Source organism: Heptranchias perlo, chromosome 25, assembly GCF_035084215.1.
Source record: "Heptranchias perlo isolate sHepPer1 chromosome 25, sHepPer1.hap1, whole genome shotgun sequence".
Classification (NCBI taxonomy): domain Eukaryota; kingdom Metazoa; phylum Chordata; class Chondrichthyes; order Hexanchiformes; family Hexanchidae; genus Heptranchias; species Heptranchias perlo.
The window spans coordinates 32604561-32623348 of record NC_090349.1 but is presented as its reverse complement, the minus strand read 5'-3'; the positions used below and the strand labels follow the sequence as shown (position 1 = coordinate 32623348).

Below are 18788 nucleotides of genomic sequence, written 5' to 3'. Positions count from 1 at the left end.
ACCTAGGGAACATTGTTTTCTGCAAAGACAAGTATAAGACCCACACTCCACTCCCTGGAGCTGGCTTTATTTCAGATACATTATTTATTGATGTATAATTATCACTGATCGAGCAGATGTCAACACCACCACCGCTAAGCTGTTATGATCCAGCACCTCTGGCTTAGATCCAGGTTAATCCCCAGTGGTTCCTAAATAGCAGCTGTAAATTATGTATTCATGTTTTCTGTTCCAATGTACAATCATTCACATTAAAATTTAATAGTAACGGTTCCTAGGCACTGCTTCTTAAATGCTTATTTTTCATTCTCTCATTGCAGATTCTGAGGGTGTTGAAGCTCTGCCCAGTGGCAAAGACTCAGAGATGACTCTGCCAATGAATAGTCTGATCACAGCTGCAGATGATGTGCATACAAATGGTGATATGGAGGTCATTCCCATTCAGGACACGCTTCATATCAAGATCCAGGTGACCGGAAGTGACACCATTGACTTGCAAGTAGGTTATTAGTTATTTTCTCCTCTTGCCAGTTGGGTCTCCTGTCACCAACTCTCAGCAACAACAGCAGCATTTTTTATAGCGCCTTTAACGTGGAAAGATGTCCCAAGGTGCTGCACAGAAGTGTAACCAAAAAAGAAATGCATGCGGAACCGCACAAGGATATATTAGAAGCGGTGACCAAAAGCTTGATCAAAGAGGTGGGTTTTAAGGAAGGTCTTCAAGGATAGGTAGAGAAGTTTGGGGGGAGATCCAGAGAGTGGGGCCTAGATGGCGAAGGCATGACCGCCAATGGTGGGGGGAAGGAAGGAGGAGTTGCAAAAGGGGCCAGAGTCAGAGGAATAGAGAGTTCGATGGGGGATTGTAGCACAGGAAGAGCTTGCAGAGATAGGGAGGGGCGAAGTGATAGAGAGATTTAAACACTAGGATGAGAATTTTAAAATTCAGACATTGAGAGACTGGCAGCCAATGTAGGTCATTGAGGACAGGGGTGATGGGTGAGTGCACAATAGGATATGAAGGGTTTTGGATGAAGTGATGTTTATGGAGGATGGGAGGTTGGCTACGAGAGCATTTGGAATAGTCTAGTATAGAGGTGACAGAGGCATGGATGAGGATTTCAGCAACAGGTTGGCCACTTTGGAGAACCCATAGCCCTCTGGCTCAGACTGGCTTTTGGAGGCTTCAAAGGAACTGACCATCCAGACTGTCACCCAAAGAAGACCAATAAAATATGTTCACAGTGTACACTTTAACTACAGTTTTGAAAATGTCCATTTGACATGATGAGCACCCAATTATTTTAAGCAGTTTGCTCAGAGAGTGACCATTTGATACAGGTGTTTGTTTCACTGAATGTAACTCAATACAAATATTCTTATGCCCTTTCTCTAGGTATCTCCCCAAGAGATGGTCCAGGAGATTATCCAGGTTCTGATGGAACGAGAAGACATGTGCCATCGGACCTGCTTCTCACTTCAGCACGATGGTAACATTCTGGATAACTTTGCGGAGTTGAAAAGTATAGAAGGACTGAAGGATGGATCGATTCTCAGAGTGGTAGAAGGTAAAGAGAGGCACTCTGTTGAAGGGTCTTGGTGTCTTAGCTAGATTTTCTACAAACTTATTTGATACCCAGGTGCTACCTTGAACAATTTATATTGAATCATTAAAGATATAAGGGTAGGAGTTTCAACATGCCATGTTGTAGATTGGTTTGTATCCATCTTTCCTCACCTGTTGAATGTCTAACCTTGGCTGTGCCATTACTAGGAATAGATGGGTGAAGGCTTTCTCAGAGGGAGTGAGAGTCACTCTGGTCACTGTAGTGTAATTCCTAGCTGCAAGTATTAGAAAAGCCTGGATACAGGTTACCTGCCCATGTTCTCAGCCTGAGATAGTGCATGGTATATGCAGATCAAAGAAGTCTGAGATGGGGCAGGAATCTTGTGGGTTAATTTTTGGTACAGAACCAAAATATATGGAGAAGTTAAAAGTGAGGCGGAGAACTCGAATGAGTTGTGATTGAATAGCAAGATTGTCTGTATTTTTATGATGTTTGTAGATACTTATATAATAAAAATGGTGAGTGGTTTCAAGATGCCAAAGGTATTGCGCCAATAGGTAGTGCTCTAAATGTAATGTTAATGTGACTGCCCCAAATGTGGAGTAATCCCAATTAATTCCTTTCTGAACATAAATAGTGGCAGTGGCCTCCCAGAAGCCGTTGAATACATCAGAAATCAACAGGTGCATTTGGAAATCGATTTCTGTTCTTTTGAAAATCTGATGTGAAAGCACATATGTCCAAGAACACCGGAGAATTCCCGAATGCCAGCCTCGCAACACAGAATCAAAGTAAAACTTGAAATTTTGGATGGAAAATGTAAGAGGGATGCAAAATGAGCCAAAGATGAAAACAGAGAAAATGGCAAAACTCAACTGCAGCTGAGGATGGGAAGACCGTCCAAGAAAGTAGCCACTGGAAATCATTAGTTTTGTTCTAGGAAAGTGAAGATAAAGCATACAATGAAATAAGACAGTCCCTATAATGGAATGCAGTCTCTCAATTGCTAATCATAAATAATGAACGCACTTCAATAGTTGCCGGTCCCAACACCTCCCTCATGCCAAGAATGAATCTCAAACCCTCCCCCTTTCTCTTTTTTCCCCCCCCCCCAAACAAAGCTGAACAGAGTCTCTGCCTCCCCCCATGGAGAAGAAAACCAGTCCTGTGGAGGTGGAAATTAGGCCCTGGCCCACTGCAGCAACTCCTTTCTCATGTTTCCCCCTCTCCACCTAGTCACTGAGAAGGAACCTGACTCTGTGCCACCACTGTCCCATCTGCTATTCCTGCTGCACCTTCCTTTTTTCCGTCCTCTCCCTGTCCCCATTCCACTGTGAAAATGCCATTGCACTGCCGTCCAACTGAAAACAAAATCAGGCCTGCCACCCAATCCTATTTGGCTCCCTGTTTTCTCCCGCTCCTCCTCTTCTCTTCCCTCATCCAGTCTCTCACTTGTTGTCCACTTCCCCGTCCTTCACCCTTCCCTACTCCCTCCCTCTGCCCGTATCATCTGCCTTTTCCCCTCGCCTTCTTAACCTGAAGACTGCACTTGATTTTGACTCCCTATATGCAGCATCACAGGAGATAGACTAGTAATACGTGAAAGTCTTTATGAATCTTCTTGTTTTGTTAAAAAGTATGTACGTTCTACCATCATACATTATTTTATTGCTTAGTCTTGATTTCTATGACAACTGCCAAACCTACCAGAAAAAGTAATATCAATCTTGAAGTTATTGGTAGCAAGAAAAATAACCCCTCTTTGAGCTGTCAATTTGTGCACAGCAAGATCCCCAAACAATAAATGAGAAAAATGGCCAGTTAATCTGTTTTGGGGATGTTAGTTGAAGAATCAATGTTGACCACAACACCCTGCTTGATTTAGTGCCATGCGATCATTGGCATCCATCGGAACAGCTCGGCTTAAGGTCTCATCTGAAAAACAGCACTTCATGACAGTGTAATACTCCCTCGGTACTGCACAGAAGTGGGAGCCTAGATTATGTGCTGAAGTCCTGGAGTGGGGCTTGAAATTACTAACTTCTGACTCAAAGTCAAGAGTGCTACTACTGAGCCAAACTGGAAATGTAATTCAGTGATGACTTAACAGATTCTCTTTTTTTTTGTTTTTCTCCTGCTGGCACTTAGGTTCTCAAGTCTTTGTGCCAATTATTGCAAATTTATTTTTTTCATCCACTGTGACATTACTGCCACAGTTGAGGTTCCCTGTAGGAATCTCCCTCTCTGAAGGTGTTTGGAGGAGATAGACGACCACCAATGGAGCATTGCCAGACAGTTCAGGATACATGACCGGATAGAGGTGAACGTAACTCGCTTTGGCAGATGATTGCAACTGGAGGCTCTATTCCTGAAGGAAGCTGGGACAGCAGTCCAGTGCCACCACTAGAATATGCGAGTGCCTGACCAACTGTAATCTGGGATACTTCAGAAGCACTCCAATCACAGAATGTCATGCTTTCAGTGGCACTGCAAGAAAGAAGGTATCCCAGGGTGATCAACAACTAGCATTACCTCATTTGCCACACATAGCAAAATGCCACAAACCATATCTGCAGGCTTGGGCACACCAAGCTGTCAGTGGTCAGTGAGAACTGTCAGTAGCAAGCAAGCTTCAGAGCTATGCCATTTGATGCAAGGATACTACCTACCATGCAGCACAGGGATGGCACATGCAGTAACTGTAAGGGTCAGCGGTGACTTGAAACATGGCTCTACCTGCTTGCAGGTATGTTGTAATGCTAGCTATGAGGATAGTGCTGTGCAGTAGCACAGAGGACTACAATCCTTGTAACATCACCTTCAGTTGGGGCCATCAAACAGGGTGAGCAGCTCAGTCATTTCCCTGCAGACTCATATCTGTGTCTTGGGTTTCGTTTTCTTTAGTTACCTGTCCCATGAGCTTTGGTAGATTGGTAATGGGTTGACATGCTATTTAAGGCTCTCCAGATGCCTGTAGAATTATTGTAACCCTATTCTGACACTTGCGTTTAATTGTCTCCCTTATATTTCACTTGTGTGCAATTTTCCACCACCAGTTTGCTCTCTAAACAAATCCTAATCTGCACCTGAAACTATGCGACTCTCAGAAAATTGTGTGTAAACAGCACACTTCTAATTTAGCCTTCCTAAAATCTACCGAAAGCCATTGGGGTGTAAACTACGCCAGTAGTGGTTGTTTTTCATGGTGAGTGTTGTTATACGATTAAACCATGAGGAGAGCATCACAGCTGCTTCACTTACATGCACTTTGTTACAGGGACGTTGAGGCCATTTGTAGCACCATCACCACTGCCAAATCTAGAATCAGCACAGACCAGGCTGGAACTTAGGACCTTCCTAGTCTGTATGGCTCAGTACCATACATTTAACCACACATTGACTGGAGGGAAGCCCTACCCCGAGGTTTTTAATCCCATTTTTTGAAATGGGCATGGTAAATCTTAGTATTGTGCTTAAATGCCTCTCTCCCTGTTCCCGTGATGAGTTCTTCCAAGAAAAGATTAATGTTTGTTTGACCTTTTTTAATTAGCGGGTTGATCATCAAGGTGAAAAGTTCTGTGAATAAACTGTAGGGATTGTGACCAAGCTTTTGATTTTGAACATAGCAACAGGAGTAGGGCATTCAGTCCCTCGAGCCTGTTCAGCCTTGGTTCTGTAACCCTTAATACCCTTGTCTAACAAAAATCTATCAATTTGAAATTTTCAATTTACCCCCAGCCTCACCAGCTTTTTGGGGAAGTGTTCCAGATTTCCACTACCCTTTGTGTGAATAGAATGTTTCTTTTTTCAGGAGTTCTGCAGCTTTAAGGCAGAGCCACGTTATGATCTGGTACAACGCCGAAGTGACTTCCTTTCTGTTTTTTTTTACAGAACCATACACTGTCCGAGAGGCTCGGTTTCATATCCGCCACATTCGGGATCTGTTGAAGAGTCTAGACCCCACTGATGCCTATAATGGCGTTGACTGTAACTCCCTTTCTTTCTTGAGCAGCATCTCTGAAGGAGATATTGGAGGTATGATCTGCACAGATATTTGGTTAAGATTAGAATCCAAGAGGAGACTGGATGGTGCAGTGAGTTAGCACAACAGTGATCTTCTGCAACATGGGATTAGATCCAGCTTAGATTGATGGGATGAAAGTCTCCTCTCTTGCATTGTGAGATGACTTTGGGCAGTCTCAAACCAATTCCGAGTAAGCACGTGGCCCACGGCACAAGCTACTGTACCCCATTTTGGCACTAAATTTGCAATCTCACTCAAAGGCCACGAGATTGCTGGTGAAGCTTTGATTTATGTGCGCTATAACTTTTATAAATACAAGGGACTTGGCAAACATGCACGTATTATAAGTACATTTTGCTCATGTTGAAAGCTGCATGCTAGAGCATTCTTTGTATGAACAAATCAGTGTTGATGGTTCCCTCAGATGATATGGTGACTGGCTCTTATTTTCAACTGAGCATAAATGAATTGGTGAATAATTCACTGTGATCACGTGATCCACGCTAGGTAATTTTAAACAGCATTAACTTATTTTGTTTCCTAAGGCCCGACATCAGGTTCTCATTCTTTTAAGTGAACATGCCCTGCCACCCGGTGAAAAAATTTGAATACAATTTGTTTCCTCTAGATATGTCTGCATCTGGAAAGAGGAAAAGACGCTCTGTTTCGGATCAGCCGCTTGAGGCTATTGACTGTTCTCCTCCAGAATATATCTTGCCAGGATCCAAAGATCGACCCATCTCTCTCCTACAGCCACTAAACGTGGAAACTAAGGTGCGTTATGAGGAAAATACTGTACCCGTAGCAGAATGAAATAATGTTTGTGTATTAAAACAGAATCAGCTGCTATGTTCAGAAATGTTCTGTTACCTTTGTTTTTGAGGAAGCACGCTGTTGAGAAATTTCTGGTTAAATAAGGTTGGGTGGGATCAGAGGATGTGATGTTTCAGAAACAAGGCTGTCATATGAAGCCAGTGTAATGTTCACAATAACTGTCCTCTGAACAGTATTGTAGTTCTAGTATTGCTGAATTATAGATTTAACAACTTGTTTCCGTTCTTCCTGATTATTCTTTCAATTGAGAAATCAAGTTGATTGTAGTGTCCGTATCCTAACACACATTCTTTTAGCCAGAAGTGGATAGAAATCCTGATTCCAGGTACTCACTGCCTTATCTGGTTCGTTCTTTCTCTGGATTCAGTGATGAGGTGGAGTTTGCTAATAGATTCCTTCTCTGTAGCTCCTGCAGTGCCTGAAGTCTCTGATGATGAGTGGATGGAACCCTCCTCCTGGTAACCGTAAAATGCGTGGGGATTTGATGTATCTCAACGTCATCACCATGGAGGATCGTCCTGTCAGCATCACTGCATCAACAAGAGGATTCTACATCAACCAGTGAGTGCAGGCCCTATGCTCAATATTTCTAATGGACGTGTTCATGCAGGAAGACTCTTTTAAAAAATGTGAGGCAAAATTGGACCCCATGAGATTTCAGATGATTTAATCGTCAAGATGTTATCCAATGTATTCGAACATGAAATATTAAAATCAGTCACTGGGGGCATTTTATGAAATTTATGGACTAGATTCACAGATTAGCATCATTGCAGGAGAGATTTGTACACTAGTGGGAGGCATGGAGATTGCTGCAGGGTTTTATTGTGGCTGAGGTTCTGAAATTAGAATCCTTAGAACCTTAAAGATGGTATTTTGTAACTCCTGACATACTCCCAGGTGAAGAACTGTTCTTTGTGCGATAACCATAGCTGCTTTCTGTATGGATATTTAAATCAATGTTAATTTGTATAAATTGTTAATCTCCTTTGGGGTCAGTGATATTACATGACGGTGGAACAAGCATGATTTTAATTAGGGATGTAGATTCCTCTACACTATCTTTAACAGTATTTTCCCCCGAGCTACAAAGGGTACGCCTCCTACACTACTGCAGCTTTACGGTTTTCCATGCCAGCTGTCCTTGTATGACTCTGTCTGCATTTTAATGAGAATTTGTGCTAACTTAGGGGTAGTTTTGTGCTGTGGGTCCATAATCACTAGGAACTGAGTTCAGACTACCCAAACTAATTTTATATGGATCCTTACATCCAGCAGAGAGACATCTATCTGATCCATCTGGATGGGCTTCTGAAATATGTTCCAGAGATGCACTATAAAAGTCTGAAATATGGTTGAAGCTATTCAGCCCATTAGAATAGAATAGAATAGAATGGTTACAGCACAGAAGGAGGCCATTTGGCCCGTTGAGTCCGTGTCGGCTCTCTGCAACAGCATTATATTTGTGCTGGCTGTTTTCAAAAGCAAGTCAAATCTAATCCCACAGTCCTGCTTGCTGCTGAAACCCATGCCTTCATCTGCTTCAAGCATTTATCCTATCCATTTTTCCCAACTGTGCCGTGGAACCCTTCCCCTTCCCAAAGGTTTTCTTCTCTCCTGGCCCCCTTTATTTTTAAAAAAAACCTCTTATTCATTCACCTCCAACTAAGCAGAGGTACAACAGGTGTACTGATACTCTGTTAGTGCTGGGTACTTCGTAGTAATTGAAACATTCATGGGAATCCAGGGAGGGGAGGGGTGGGGAGAAAAGCATTGATGAGATTCTTATGGGGAAACCGATCATTTTTTAATTACCCCTTTTTTTCCCTTGCCACCCAACTAGTAGCCAACTGGATTGCCTAATTAGTTGACTTAATCATAGAATGGTTACAGCACAGAAGGAGGCCATTCGGCCCGTCAAGTCCGTGCCAGCTCTCTGCAAAAGTAATCAAGTTAGTCCCACTCCCCTGCTCTTTCCCCATAGCCCTGCAGGTTTTTTTCACTTCAAGTACTTATTCAATTCCCTTTTGAAAGCCATGATTGCATCTGCCTCCACCACCCTTTCAGGCAGTGCATTCCAGATCATAATCACTCGCTGCATAAAAAAGTTTTTCCTCATGTCGCTTTTGGTTCTTTTGCCAATCACCTTAAGTACGTGTGCTTTGGTTCTTGACCCTTCCGCCAATGGGAAGAGTTTCTCTCTATCTAGACCCCTCATGATTTTGTACACCTCCATTAAATCTCCTCTCAATCTTCTCTGTTCCAAGGAGAACAACCCCAGCTTCTCCAGTCTACCCATGTAACTGAAGTCCCTCATCCCTGGAACCATTCCAGTAAATCTTTTCTGTACCCTCTCTAAGGCCTTCACATCCTTCCTAAAGTGCGGTGCCTAGAATTGGTCACAATACTCCAGTTGTGGCCGAACCAGTGGTTTATAACCTCCTTGCTTTTGTACTCTATGCCTTTATTTATAAAGCCCAGGATCCCATATGCTTAATAAACCGCTTTCTCAATCTGCCCTGCCACCTTCAATGACCTGTGCACATATACCCCCACATCTCTGTTCCTGTGCCCCTTTTAGAAATGTACCCTTTAGTTTATATTGCCTTTCCTCGTTCTTCCTAAATTTCATCTGCCACGTATCCGCCCATTCCACCAGCCTGTTTATGTCCTCTTGAAGTCTATCACTATCCTTCTCACTGTTTACTACACTTCCAAGTTTTGTGTCCTCTGCAAATTTTGAAATTGTGCCCTGTACACCCAAATCCAAGTCATTAATATATATCAAGAAAAGCAGTGGTCCTAGTATCGACCCCTGGGGAACACCACTGTATACCTCCCACCGAAAAACAACTGTTCACCGCTACGTCTGTTTCCTGTCGCTTAGCCAATTTCATATCTATGCTGCCACTGCCCCTTTTATTCCATGGGCTTCAACTTTGATGACAAGCCTATTACGCGGCACTTTATCAAACGCCTTTTGGGAGTCTATATGCGCCGTGTCAACTGCATTGCCCCTCATCGACCCTCTCTGTTACCTCATCAAAACACTTAATCAAGTTAGTTAAACACGATTTGCCTTTAACAAATCTGTGCTGGCTTTCCTTAATTAATCCACACTTGTCCAAGTGACTATTAACTTTGTCCCGGATTATTGTTTCTAAAAGCTTCCCCACCACTGAGGTTAACTGACTGGCCTGTAGTTGCCGGGTTTATCCTTAGACCCTTTTTTGACCAAGGGTGTAACATTTGCAATTCTTCAGTCGCCTGGCACCACCCCCGTATCTAAGGATGATTGGAAGATTATGGCCAGTATCTCCGCAATTTCTGTCCTTGCTTCCCTCAGCAACCTAGGATGGCATCCCATCCGGACCTGGTGACTTAGCTACTTTAATTACAACCAGCCTTTTTAGTACCACCTCTTTATCAATTTTTAGCCCATCCAGTATCTCAACTACCTGCTCTATTACTGTGACTTTGGCGGCATCTTCTTCCTTGGTAAAGACAGGTGCAAAGTGCTAATTTAGTATCTCAGCCATGTTCCCTGTCTGCATGAGTGTCTCCTTTTTGGTCCCTAATCAGCCCACCCCTCCCCTTACTACCCGTTCACTATTTATATGCATATAGAAGACTTTTGGATTCCCTTTTTTGTTAGTTGCCAGTCTATTCTCGTACTCTCTCTTTGCCCTTATTTCCTTTTTCACTCCCCTCTGAACTTTCTATATTCAGCTTGGTTCACACTTGTATTATCAACCTGACATTTGTCATACGCCCTCTTTTTCTGCTTCATCTTACTCTCTACCTCTTGTCATCCCGGAAGCTCTGGCTTTGGTTGCCCTACCTGTCCCCCTCCTGGGAATGTACCTCAACTGTACCCGAACCATCTCCTCTTTAAAGACCACCCGTTGTTCGATTACAGTTTTGCCTGCCAGTCTTTGATTCCAGTTTACCCGGGCCAGATCCGTTCTCATCCCATTAAAATTGGCCCTCCTTCTATTTTTACTCTAGATTGCTCCTTGTCCTTTTCCATAGCTAATCTAAACCTTATACTATGATCACTGTAGCCCACTCAAATTTCTAACTGCTTTTGTATTGATCTTAGGCTCCTCTATCTCAGGTCTCCCATAGCCAGCAAGAAGATTGAGATTAAACAGGCCAGAATTTGTTAAACTGATAGCCGGAAAGATCCATTTTTTTTTCCTCTTTTGATTTCAGTTTCTGTCGCCGGTCTAATATTGGCCAGTAAAGGCACTGCACTAACAGCGGCATGATCTTCGTGAATTTTAAGTATCCTTTCCCCCCCACCCCCGACTGATGTCACAATATCGTGTCAACATGGCGATGCTCATCTCATGGTGACTGCCATTATGATGTGATTTTTGTTGCATGTGAGGTGGCCTGTGTGTGCGTCCGTCTCCGTCCCCGTCCTCGTCCCCCCCCCACCCCCCACCCCCCACCCCTGGACTGCACGTTGCTGCTGTTTCACACAGAACCGCAGCATGATTTGCAAGATAAATTCAGGAACGTGGTGCTCTTGAGCCATTCTCCCAGCACTTGGCTTGTAGTACAAAAGGCTCTCTTATTCAGGTTTTCCCAAAGTAGACCCTTGAGTCCCGTACTTTGGTTATAACATAAGACCACTAAGCATTTCCAGATGTTTAAAAAGCGTAAAACTCATTGATAAAAATGTAATCCTAGATAAGAACGGATTTTTCTTGTTGCACCAGCGTAGCTTAATACAAAAAATGCCAACTGGGTTTGTGACACTAAAAATAGCCCACTGATAGCTGGTTGCTTGGTTACTGTGAGTACAGAGTAAATATCTGAGAGCGCAATGTACAGGACAAAAATGTTCAGCTATGGTTATCTGGGTGTGACCAACCAAAATTCTGTGCAGCTACCCTCTAAATAGGACCTGTCAGATCTTGTATTCTTTGTCTCACTCTTGATCCATTTTCTTTTTCTTGTGTTTTTTTAAACTTTTTTGCAGAAAATGCTGACTCTTGCTGAGCATGCAGTTGCACAGCCACCAGCAAACCTCCAGTACCTTGCTTAAATTGCGTGTGTATGTGTGCTAAAACAGCGAGAATGGCAGGCTATCCCTGGGGGAATCACAGCTGCGCTCGATTCCTGTCCTCACCCAATGCCCGCACACATGCACCTTTTAGCTGGAATTGCTGGATAATAACCAGGAACAGAAACCCTGGCTGTTAAATTTTTTTCCCTTTCCTAGATTATGATAGGCCAATTGTCGCAATGCTACACTAAAAGCAACCTCAGTCCACGAAGCAATATGGTACACCACTCATCCCTTCTACTTCAGCCGATTAACGATTGCTTGCCTATTGCCAGGCCAGCCCACAACACAAGTCTTCATAGTGCGTCCTGTCGGTTAATGTTGTTCCTACCCCATCATTGTATCCCACGATAGTGCAGCGCTATCCCTGTGCGATTAATTAACTAGGGGAGATTTTCCCAGTGGGGTGGGACCAGGAGGTTGGGAAGGGAGCCATTTTTGCTGACTTCCTGTGGCCTACTGACACTTGTGGGATTTTCCACCAGAAGTGACAGGAGCTGCTGATTACGTTGGTGGTAATGTGGATGGGTGTAGTTAAGTGACGCATCGGTGACTAGAAACATCCTACGATGTATTCCCTGCCGTTGCCGTCTTAGCGTTATTGGTGACTAAGAATATCTGTACATCTTGGCATACATCTGACTATGGTGGGTGGAGGGAGATTTATATCTAACACCTCTTCCCCAAAGGAGTTTGATTACATTTTCTCTGACTCCAGATTGATCCTGGCAAGCATGCAATCTCCGGTGTATAGTATGAGGGAGTTTGGTGCTAGGGAGAAGGAGAAAAATCTCATGCCACTTGCATCTTGTTGCATCCAGTGGAAGGGAACCAGAGTTTGAAGAAAGTGTCATCTAACAACTAGCCTGTTAGTGCAACATTCATGGATTAACGGTACCAGTCCTGCTTCCTTTCTATACCCTATGGTAAAAGCTGTTTCTCTTGTATTCTATTCTAAATTAGATCGACTGTGGATGTGTTTAACCCAAAACCGGCCAGTCCGAGCCTGCTGTGCCACTCACTGGTGGATCTTCTGAATCAAATTAGCCTGATGTTCAAGAAGAACTTTGCAGCTTTGCAGAAGAAAAGGTATGAATGGAGCTAACGAGCAGTGTCTAATAGGGAGGGCAGGAACTTTCCAGTTGTACCACACTTCAAAGATCTTTGTACCTGTGGCCAAAATGCCTAAAACTCAGTTTTCAGATGTTCCACCCCACCCCCGCCCCCAAGTCCATGCATGAAGAAGCCAGCCAGTCACCCCTCCTCATAATGTTGCAATGATGTCACTGAGCTGACATGAGGCTGGTTTTAATTTACCCCCTCCCCCACCCCTGGAACGTGTCCAGCTTGTACTTGGTACCTTTGGAATGTGATGGAGCACAGTTCAAGAGCTCTGCAAAATGCAGGTTTGAATTTGAGCCAATGTCGGGTCTCTAACATTTAAAAAAAATGTTGTTGGTGTTTTTCTGATCAGATCGAATAACAGCCCACTCTGTGTTCCCCACCCCTAATCTGACTAGAGCATTGCGGTCTTCCTTTCATTTTTTGTAAAAGAACGTTTTGTTCTGTGCAAATTGTTGAAACAGTATAAACCCATATCAAAATGGCAATCATCCCTTTATCCCTGCATAAACAGTTATTTAATAGGCGAGTAAGGGGGATTGCCGCTGTGATCCCAAGACAGATCTTTTTTAATCCTTACCCTTCCAGTTGAACCATGAAATCCACATTCATACAGGGATGACACTACAACAGAACTCCAGGGACTTAGAATATTTACAGTATGTGGCTTCACCCAGACTGAACTACAGAAGTCTGGGGATAAATTTTAACCCCATGAATGGCTGGGTTAGGGGCAGATGGGAAGGTAAAAATCGTAAAAAAAAAGTAAAACCCGACCTCCACCCGGTTTTAACACAGGCAGGTCAAGGGGTGGGCAACCAACCCGCTCTCAGGAGACGGGGCGGTCAGTGAAATCCTTTAAGGAGGCTGCTGGCCTCCATTTTAACAATAGGTTTTTAATTTTTAACTCCTGGTGGCCGGGATTTTTAAAAATTCATTCGTGGGATGTGGGCGCGCTGGCAAGGCCGACATTTATTGCCCATCCCTAATTGCCCTTGAGAAGGTGGTGGTGAGCCGCCTTCTTGATCTGCTGCAGTCTGAGTGGTGAAGGTTCTCCCACAGTGCTGTTAGGAAGGGAGTTCCAGGATTTTGACCCAGCGACGATGAAGGAACAGCGATATATTTCCAAGTCGGGATGGCGTGTGACTTGGAGGGGAACGTGCAGGTGGTGGTGTTCCCATGTCCCTGCTGCTCTTGTCCTTTTAGGTGGTAGAGGTCGTGGGTTTGGGAGGTGCTGTCTGAGAAGCCTTGGCGAGTTGCTGCAGTGCATCCTGTGGATGATCCACACTGCAGCCACTGTGCGCAAGTGGTGAAGGGAGTGAATGTTTAGGATGGTGGATGGGGTGCCAATCAAGCGGGCTGCTTTGTCCTGGATGGTGTCAAGCTTCTTGAGTGGTGTTGGAGCTGCACTCATCCAGGCAAGTGGAGAGTATTCCATCACACTCCTGACTTGTGCCTTGTCGATGGTGGAAAGGCTTTGGGGAGTCAGGAGGTGAGTCATTTGCCGCAGAATACCCAGCCTCTGACCTGCTCTTGTAGCCACAGTATTTATGTGGCTGGTCCAGTTAAGTTTCTGGTCAATGGTGACCCCCAGGATGTTGATGGTGGGGGATTCAGCGATTGTAATGCCGTTGAATGTCAAAGGGAGGTGGTTAGACTCTCTCTTGTGCCAGGCAATGACCATCTCCAACTTGTCTGGCGCGAACGTTACTTGCCACTTATTAGCCCAAGCCTGGATGTTGTCCAGGTCTTGCTGCATGCGGGCCTTTTGCTTCAAGCCACGTAAGAGGAGGCGAGAAGGCCAAGATCAACAGGTAAGTGTCTTTATTGCACTGTTTGTGGGCCAGGAAGAGCGGGGGTGTTTCCTCCAGGCCCAACAAGCCTACCTGCCGCGATCCCATACGCGATCGGCCAACCCCCCTCCCCATCTCCAACTCCCCTCCCCTCAGTATCTCTGGCCCTCTAACCCATTCTTTCTCTTTCTCTTCTCCCTCCCTCCTCTTCCCCCCCCCCCCCCCCCCCAAATAGTCTGTCCCTCCTCTTATGTAACATTTGCATTTGGCATACTTTTGTTTTGCTGGCCTTATTGAGTGTGATTACCAGTTAATTCTAAATTTGAGGGCCATTGTGATTTGAACTTGCTGACTCCAGCTTTATGGTACTTCTGTGGCAGTCAGGAGTATTTTTCCTCGATACCTATAGAAGTTGCTGGTCATTATGCTGTCTTGATCCTGGGATGTTCTACCTTCTGTGTGATCCACCAACTGCTTTTTGTCAACCTCCAAAACCAGTTTGCTTTGTTTCAATGTGTAGCTGGACTTTTTCCATTGTCATTTTGTAGGGCACCTGTAAGATTCTGATTATGTGACAGCTGTAGTGCCTTTTTGTGATTTTAGTTCTTTATTTCTAGGGTGAACCGTCACCCATTAGAAAGGATTGCCACACCATTCCAGACCTATAGCTGGACCATCCCACACAGACAGCACACCATCGACTGCATAAGGGCAGAGGATGCATATACCTCTCGTCTTGGGTATGAGGAGCATATCCCTGGGCAGGTGAGAGGCAGGCAACAATGTTCTGGTGTAGAGGTCTTTGTTAAGCTCTATGGAGGAGGGAGAGTGTCTGGAAAAAATCTTTGGGGAAAGGCAAGGTTTAAATTCTATTCCAGTAGTTGGTTGCACAACAGGAATTTCATAACTTTTTTCCTCCTCTCCTGAAGCTGCTGACTCATGGAGTACAGTTACTTGGGCATTAGCTGCCCTCCAGTACCTTGACCAAATGAACATTCTTCATGTGTAAGCTTAGACGGTAGCATGTTTGCAGGCTATTTGACTGTGCCACCATTAAGGCTGAGCCCAATTCTGTCCTCATCCAATGAAGACAGTTTTTAGCAGCAGTCACTATCCAGCAGGAATGTTGGCTGATTTTATTTTTACTATTTGTTTCCTTCTCCCTTGCCCAGGGACACTGGCTAATGGTAATGCCCCAGCACAATCCTGGTTGGGATCAGCTAATTGCACAAATTATAGAAACGTTTGAAAAGGGTGAGAAAAGACCATCAGACCGTCAAAGCATGCAGACATCAGTGTAACTTGTCTCAAGATCAGCCATGATCTTATTGAATGGCAGAGCAGGCTTGAGGGGCTGTATGGCCTACTCCTCCTATTTCTTACATTCTTATGTATCCTTGTACGCCGTTCACCCACCTCAACTATACTATGCCCATGGAGAGGCAAAACAACTTGAGAAAAAACCTGCTGCCAATTCAGGATTAACTCTGGGAAATTTCTCTCTCACTCTCTTCAGTAACCATGGAACCTCCCAAGATACAGTGATAGCTCATGACTCCTCATAATCATAACTAATTAGCAACTTGCCCTGTATAATTGGAAATGCCCTCTTCTCAGGAGCTTGTCAAGTTCCCTTGTAAAGAACTTCTTACCAACCACATGTTTTAGCAGTTTGTTCCAGGGGGCAATGACTTTCTGTGACCAGAAATAATTCCTGGAATCTAACCTAACTCTTGGCCCATGGATCTTATATGCATGACCTTTAGTTCAAATAACCTGTCTAAATGCATTGAGCCTAATCCCTTAATTTTAAAAACCACAATTGTATCCCCTCCAGGCCTGCATTTCTCCAAAGTAAATAATGCAGTTCTTAGAGTCCACCTTCATAATTAAGAGTCTAATTTTGTTTCATTTTAGTCGGCCTCCTGCGCACCTTCTCCAGAGCCCTGATATCTTTCATCATGTGCAGGGACTAAAATTGGACACGATACTTAAAAATGTGGACCTACCAGAGTCATGTGTTACTTAGTATAGTGCTCATTCAGTCTGGCACCACCTTCAGTCTGTGGGGCTCAACAGCATGTTGAGTTTCCTCATTGAGCATTGGGGCAGCAAGGATTTGACAGTTCATATTTTTAAAAAATGTTTTCCAAAAATTGTGAAATTTTTTTTAGTAACCAAATAAACTATAACTCTAAAATGTAAGGAGTGGTGAGAAATACATTGTGATTGCTCAGCCTCTTTTTTTATTGAATGACTTGCTGCTTCTTTTCTTTCTAAGACCAGAGACTGGAATGAGGAGCTGCAGATGACACGCGAGTTGCCCTGTCAGGACCTGATGCAGCGGTTGTTGAGGGAACGAACAATCTTTAAGGTGAGGAACAGAGACACCTCTTCAAACAATCCCCATGACGTCTCTATTGCATTCCACCACCACGCAATGTAGCCCTTCCGCCAGTGGCAGGAATCACATTATAATATATAGATAGATAGATAGATAGATATATTATAGTCATGTAACTCTTTTCAGCAGTGACTGGGATCACACACACACATTCCCTATTTTCCCATGCCTTCTCTGACGGATAATTCAGCCTAAATACTCACTTTCTGGTTCTTCAGCAGCACTGACGTATATCCAGCCACTATCATGTGAGAGCAGCATAGAGTGAATCTTATCCAAAGGGAGGGATAGAATCAGCCTCTGAAATTGGTTTCCACGGTGGCAGGGTTAAGAACAGTGGCCTCAGTGTGTGGCAAAACATGGGGGTGAGCCTCTAGCTAGCAGGGCACACTGGAGTTTTGTATGCCTCCTGGAACTTGTGATAGGAATTAAATGTAAATAAAACTAGGGCAGCATAATTTCTGGGTTGGGGGAAGAGCGTAAGTTGGCAATTGCACCTTTTGGGGGCTAATTATTTCTGACGGGGCCGATGTACAGCAGAGTTCTGTTGAAGTGCCCACCTTCCCAGTGGCAACCACGTACCTGTACTCACTTCTGTCACTTTCCACCTTTCCATCCACCTTAGAGAACGTGCACCACTGTTTAAAAGGCACAGTTTGCCAGGACCTGTTCGTCAAGGTGGAAGTACTTGGTTAAAGGGACACTGCTCAACTAAGATTGCTTGTGGAGACTTTTGGCCATATCTTGGGGTTCACAGCCGATATGGGAAAAAATAATGTTCACTCTAAAACTCAGGAAGCCTTCTCGTACATTTTGCATTACCCTTGGAAAGCACTCTATATATTTCAAGACCATTATTGAGCACAATGGCCTTCCCAATGAGAATCTCACTTTACAGGACCTATATGCTGGAGAAGAAGAGCAGCAAGAGGCTGTAAGTGAAGCCAGATTAATCCAGCATCCCAGTACTACCCATCCAGCGTGCCATGTAGACCCAGCTGCATTTACTGAGACCTTTTCTAGGCGGTATCTCAGGAGGTTGTACTTCAGTCCTGAAGCTTTGGAGCAACTCTGTCCTTTGCTGCAGGCAAATCTGCAACCAAAATCCACAGCTCACACTGTGGCTGAGAAAGTGACCACAGCTCTGAACTTGTATGCCACTGGCTTATTCCAGGTAGCTATATCAGCCAATTTGCTGTGCACTCCGCTATAAGGCAAGTGTCCTCTTTGCGCAGGCAGCTCAATTTACACAATTTGACAGTGTTCTTACATAGATGACTGAGAGGGCCATCACATTTTTCAGAACTACTGGATTTTCCAGGATTGTTGGGGCCACTGATTGCAACTATGTGGCATTACATGCCCCAAATGTAACCCCCCATATTTATATGAACTGTAAAGGCTTACATTTCCTAAATGTGCAGTTCATTTGCAGATTCCTGCATGTGAATTCACAACGTGCTGGGAGCTGTTATGATGCTTATATTGGAAAATGTGAGGTTATGCACTTTGGCAGGAAAAATCAGAGAGCAAGTTGTTATCTTAATGGCGAGAAACTGGAAAGTACTGCAGTTCAAAGGGATCTGGGGGTCCTAGTGCAAGAAAATCAAAAAGTTAGTATGCAGGTGCAGCAGGTGATCAAGAAGGCCAACGGAATGTTGGCTTTTATTGCTAGGGGGATAGAATATAAAAACAGGGAGGTATTGCTGCAGTTATATAAGGTATTGGTGAGACCGCACCTGGAATACTGCATACAGTTTTGGTCTCCGTACTTAAGAAAAGACATACTTGCTCTCGAGGCAGTACAAAGAAGGTTCACTCGGTTAATCCCGGGGATGAGGGGGCGGACATATGAGGAGAGGTTGAGTAGATTGGGACTCTACTCATTGGAGTTCAGAAGAATGAGAGGCGATCTTATTGAAACATATAAGATTGTGAAGGGGCTTGATCGGGTGGATGCGGTAAGGAT

At 44.2% G+C, this 18788-nt stretch overlaps 1 protein-coding gene across 1 annotated transcript in view; it reads left to right on the top strand.

The window, feature by feature from the left end:
* The window catches only part of LOC137342180 (clustered mitochondria protein homolog), a 71154-nt gene that overhangs the window by 15835 nt on the left and 36531 nt on the right, over positions 1–18788 (top strand). The window contains 8 exon segments of the mRNA XM_068005928.1: positions 321–499; positions 1394–1565; positions 5457–5600; positions 6218–6363; positions 6830–6984; positions 12464–12589; positions 15033–15180; positions 16697–16789. Coding sequence (XP_067862029.1) covers positions 321–499; positions 1394–1565; positions 5457–5600; positions 6218–6363; positions 6830–6984; positions 12464–12589; positions 15033–15180; positions 16697–16789 — 1163 coding nt within the window.